The 5,266-nt window shown below is 42.8% G+C and overlaps 1 protein-coding gene across 1 annotated transcript; it reads right to left on the bottom strand.

Moving 5' to 3' along the window:
* Positions 1-275: 275 nt before the first annotated feature.
* On the bottom strand, positions 276-617 carry LOC144225824 (cornifin-A-like). Its single transcript, XM_077757091.1, has 2 exons — positions 497-617; positions 276-424 (listed from the first exon to the last, which is right to left on the bottom strand). The coding sequence occupies exons 1-2, from the start codon at positions 615-617 to the stop codon at positions 276-278; spliced, it is 270 nt and encodes an 89-aa protein (XP_077613217.1).
* Positions 618-5,266: the final 4,649 nt, after the last annotated feature.

Below are 5,266 nucleotides of genomic sequence, written 5' to 3'. Positions count from 1 at the left end.
TTCAGATGAACCCTGAGCAACTGAGGACCAGCAAAGCCCCTAAAGTCTTCTGCATGATTTAGGGGCTCAAAGGACTCTTCAGAGTATGTAAGGTAAAGTGTCATAGCATGTATTTTTATGATGCTAGTAAGAGAGGGATATGACTCAGGATGAAAATATACTGATTATAATATTTATGCAATGAAGACACAGGAGCAGAAGGGGAGGAGGTAGGCAGCACCTGGCAGTCAGCTCCTCAAGGCCATAGCTTCTTGAAAACATGGCTGTGGACCCTATCATTTCTGCTTGGTCTTCTGCTGGCCTGAGCCTGGAATGATGGTTGAGGGACTTGGCTCTGGTACCTGGGTGTGGCCAGGCTGAGGGACCTTAGGGTAGGCTGAGTCAGGGACCTTGGTGTGACCTGGCTCAAGAATCATGGGATGGCCTGGTTCAGGATACTTCAGGTAGCTTGGCTCAGAAATCTTGGTGTTGCCATTCTGTGGAACGCTGGTGTGGCACGGCTCCCTGGTTATTGGGACAAATGGTTCTTGGGGTGGAGGCTGGCAGGGCTGTAGCACTTGTTGCTCCTGAGCTGTGGGGGGAGGGGTGCAGGGCTGCTTCTGCTGGTGGGAACTCATACTTCACAGGAGGCTGGACCTACAGACAGAAAACCAACTCAGTGGTTTGGTAAAACAGAAGAAGAAGGCAAGTTTAATGAGAAATATGTCTTATTTCATGACCCTTCAGAAACAAGAGACTCTCTTCCTGTTTCCCTGGTTTTGAGATTGAAGGAAACTTTGGTGGTTCCTGTGAACTTTCAGGAGGAGAAGCTTAACGGTGATTTACTCTGCTGCAGGGAAGTGGAGTCTTTTTCTGTGCTTCTTTTCTTTCTGTTGATTCTGAAAATCTTTATTAGCAACACAACACAGCAGTCAGCTCCTAGGATTGAATAGAGGCCCCAGGTTTTCAACAACATGAAAAGATGATACAGTCTGGAGTCTACTCTCTCATGTCTACAACATAAGGTACCTTAGTTGTCATATAAAAATTCTGTACAAAACTCCTCAAGCCCACATGATCCTTCCTATGATCCTTGGTTCACATCAATCACTCTGCATGCCTCTGGAAGTCTTTCCCTTCTGTCTCTGCTTGTCCACACGTGCCTGCCCATTATGGCTCTCTTCCTAGACATTCTCTGCCAGATTCCAAGTCATCTTCTTTATTTTGCCCCAGTACAATATCAGTCTTGCCTTTCTACTAATCACTTTCCACGCGGTATGTTTGCAAATTACGCTCATGTATTATGCTCTCTGATGGGTTGTAGCTTCATGGAGTGAAGAGAACCGTATCTTTTAAACATCTAAATTGCCAATGCAATGCCTTCAATACTGTGAATTCCCAATAGTTATAATGAGTATTAAAGTGTCACTACAAGTGCCCTGGTCATGAGCTGTAGTTCATATCCTTCTGCTAACTGAACAGATGGGCGACAGAAGCCACTCCCCTTTCTGACCCCAAGTTCCACAGCTATAATCTGAGTGAGAAGTCAAAAAAGATCTATCAAGTAATCTTAAACACAAATTGCATTGCGTTTAAAAGTAAATATATCCTAGCATGGAGAAGAAATCCCAATCTAAAAAAAAAAGCTATGGTGCAAATACTGAAAAAATCGAAGTGGAGAGACTCACCGGGCATGCAGAGAAGTTCGAACTGATAGGCCTCTGAGGTCTGGTGGGGAGTCTCTGGCCAGCTGAATATGAGCCTTGCTTTTATACAGAATATGAGCCTTGCCTTAAGGAAGTGGGATTTTTTTTAGGGCTACTCTATTTTCATTTCAGCTTTTTAAATGAAAATCTCTGGCTGAACATATTTTTGGCACTACTGTTTGACAGTGATGTCACCTGGGGCTGTCCTCACTGTCCACCCTTTGTGGGAGGCTGTTGTGGGTAACAGGATTCTTGGGTGGAGATGACTTAAATCAGGTAGAAGTTCTGGTCTTCTGGGAACAGAAACAACCATGACTTTTGGGCAGGACCCTGATATTCAGCTCAGATTAATTCCGTTGAGCATTTTAGTTTTCAAAGTGAATATGGAAATGAATAGCAGGAACTGGTTCTTCTGGGAGACCATGGAAAGGTTGGCAATAAGTGAGTCATCTCATTCTCTCTTTCACTTGATCCAGGCCTGCGGCAGGACAGGGAAGGCTAAAGCAGAAATGCTTCACTCTAGAGAGCCGTAAGATGCCATGCTGACCACAGGTGGTAGATGTCACTGAGAATGGGCAGTCAGAATTGACTGGATCTTTCCACATGGGGCATAGCTCTGATTCTCTGAATTCGTACACCATTCACATTCTCTGATCAGGATAAGATGAAACAGAGGTCGCTAAACCAGAGTTGGCCTTAAAGCAAAATCTCTTATTAGCCATGACGCTTGTAAATCCAAACATCCTTACAACTCAGGTATGTGGATCGCTCCTCCCTTCCCACTACTGGTTCCGTGTTACCTCCCATGAACCTGAGCCCTCAGGCACAGACACACCGTGTGCTCCTTCTGTCATTTTCCCAATGCCCTACTTGTGCTATTTGGGATGCTCAGGCAGTGGGCAACTATTGTTTTCACGGAGTGATGTGCAGGTTCATGGAAGGGTGGAAGGCAGGGAGGAAGGGAAGGAGAGAGGGAAAGAGAAAATTGGATTATTTTAGAAAGATGTCTATATACTGCTTTTGACAACCCTAAAGTGACTTCTTGAAAATGATTCATCTTATGACAGGCCTCATGGCAAAAGCTGAGAAGGGGTGAGGACTCATCAGCCTTGCTGTCGGCTTCCTTCCCCACCCATGTTCTCCCCATTCTGTTAGTGTTGAACCAGCCAACTCCCTCTGGGGTGGTGCAGTGCCACTGTCACACTTAAGCTCTAGTCTCTGGTATCACATTAGCCATCCTCTAGGATGAGTCTCGGTACCTGTCTTCACCAGAACCACCTTTTGGCTGACCTTCTCCAACTAGGATTCTTACTTCCAGAAAAACTTGCTTCTTGCACCTCTGTATGAATGTTTGTCTTCTTTTGTCCTATCTTGATTATAGACTTTGGTTATAGAAGAAATCTCTTCCTTATTTCCTGTCTTCCTTCCTTGGGTGGGCTTTCTTCTGCTTTGTCCTAACCATGCCTTGTTCACTCTACCTAACAAAGGCCTTCCTGGCATCCATCTCTAGAACTTTTAATTCACCCTATCCCTAGTGTTCCTATTTGTTTGGACAAGTATAGTCAATGGCTGGGTGAAAGGCTCTTGATACCCTCAAGAGAAGCTTGGTTTCTTCACCAGTGCCACATCCACTAAAGAAACTGACCCCGAACAGAGCATTACTTAATCACTTTAGTTCTGAATCTGAGTCCTACTTCTAGAGATACCTTGATCTTTCCCACTGGCCCCTTTTTCTGTGGCAGGAGGTTGCTGCTGTCCCCATATCAGTGACCAGAGCCTTGCTTTGGGCCTGTATATGGATGGCATTAGGTACCTTAAAACACTCTTAGTCTGGGTCCTGCTTTTTTGCCAGTCATGTCTGCATGGACTATTCCCACACATTCCCTTGGAATCTGCCTTTCCTCTCTCGATCCTGAGTTCCAGGATCCCATGGCATGAGATGTTTGTGGGAATTTTCAATGCATTTGTGGAAGTGCAGGCTTGAATAGTTGAATCCTGATGGCCACATTTCCCCATAACTGATATATAATGCTTCTCTCTTTCAATCCTTGGGAAAACACCTCTATTTTTTTTTTCATATTTAATATGCACAATTGAATGAATCTGGACATCACAAACAACTGTGATACCATCACCACAATCAAGAACATAGACATATCCAGAACCTCCCGTTGTTTCTTTCTCTCTGTCTCTCTTTTGCTGTGTGTGTCGTGAGAGGACTTGACATGAGACCTACTCTTTTAAGTTTTAGGCACCCTGTATCTTGTTCGTAACTATAGCCATTACATTGCAGAGCAGATCTCTAGGAATGTATTGATCCAGCATAACTGAAACTTTTATTCACTGAGTTACAACTCCCCATTTCCCATACCCCCTCACCCATGAAAACCACTATTGTATTCTCTGCTTCTGAGAATTTGGTTATTTTAGATGCCCCATATAAGTGGAGTCATACAGTATTTGTCCTTCCGTTACTGGCTTATTTTGCTTCACAGAATATTCTTCAGGTTCATTCATATTGCCACAAATGGCAGGATTTCCTTTCTGATTGCCAAATGATGTTCCATTTTGTGTCTGTACCATATTTTCTTTATCCGCTCATCTGTCAGTGGGCACTTGTAGTGTTTCTACACCTCGGCTCTTGAGAATAGTGCTACAAAGAGTGTGGGAATGCATGTATCTCCTAGGGATGTTGGTCTCAATTCTTTTGGATAGGGGTCCAGAAGTGGGAAGTCTGGATCACATGGTAGTTATATTTTTAATTTTGAGTCGAATTGCCATACTTTTTTCCACAGCTGCTGCACCATTTTACATTTCCATCAACAATGTTCAAGGGTTTCCATTTCTTTATAATGTTATCAACACTTATATTTTGTTTTTAAAATAATAACCATATAGAGCCACCAAAGACTGAAGAGTCAAAATGAGAAGGAACAAAGTTAGAGGCATCACACTTCCTGATTTTGAACTATGTTACAAAGCTACAAAAATTAAAACAGTACAGTATTGGTATAGAGACAGATATATAGACCAATGGAACAGAATAGAAAGCACAGAAATAAATCCATACATATACAGTCAACTGATCTTTGACAAAGTGCTAAGAACACATATGGGGAAAGAATGATCTCTTTAATTTTTGGACAGATTCTTAACATCAGTTTCTAAATTCAGTATTTTTCCATATGTATATTTTTAACTTTTAATTTTGAAGAAATTATACATTCACAAGAAGGTGCAAAGAAACGTACACCATCATCCAGCCTCCTCCAGTGCTAACATATTGCATGTTGTAAGATATTATCAAAAACAGGGGACTGATCTACAATCCATTGAGCTTGTTCAGATTTCATCAGTTACACATGCACTCGTGTGTGTGTGTGTGTGTGTGTGCATGTATAACTCTGCAATTTTATCACATGTGTAGCTTCACATAACCACCAATGTAATGAAGTGACATGACTTTACCATCACCTCGACTCTCTCATTTTCCCTTTTATAGCTGCACTCATTTCTCCCCCTACGTCCCAACTGGCGGCTGCTAATCTGTTTGCCATCCCCTTAATGATGTTATTTCACCC

The sequence above is a fragment of the Crocuta crocuta genome, unplaced genomic scaffold, assembly GCF_008692635.1.
Source record: "Crocuta crocuta isolate KB4526 unplaced genomic scaffold, BGI_CrCroc_1.0 scaffold786, whole genome shotgun sequence".
NCBI classification, from domain to species: Eukaryota; Metazoa; Chordata; class Mammalia; order Carnivora; family Hyaenidae; genus Crocuta; species Crocuta crocuta.
This window is presented reverse-complemented; position numbering and strand designations above follow the sequence as displayed.

Bases quoted from the DNA above. Each gene is read 5' to 3' on its own strand.
- LOC144225824 (XM_077757091.1), bottom strand. From the start codon at position 617: ATGAGTTCCCACCAGCAGAAGCAGCCCTGCACCCCTCCCCCCACAGCT. The intron at 425-496 runs GCCACACCAGCG...ATCCTGAACCAG, and splicing joins CCCAATAACCAGGGAGCCGT to GCCATCCCATGATTCTTGAG.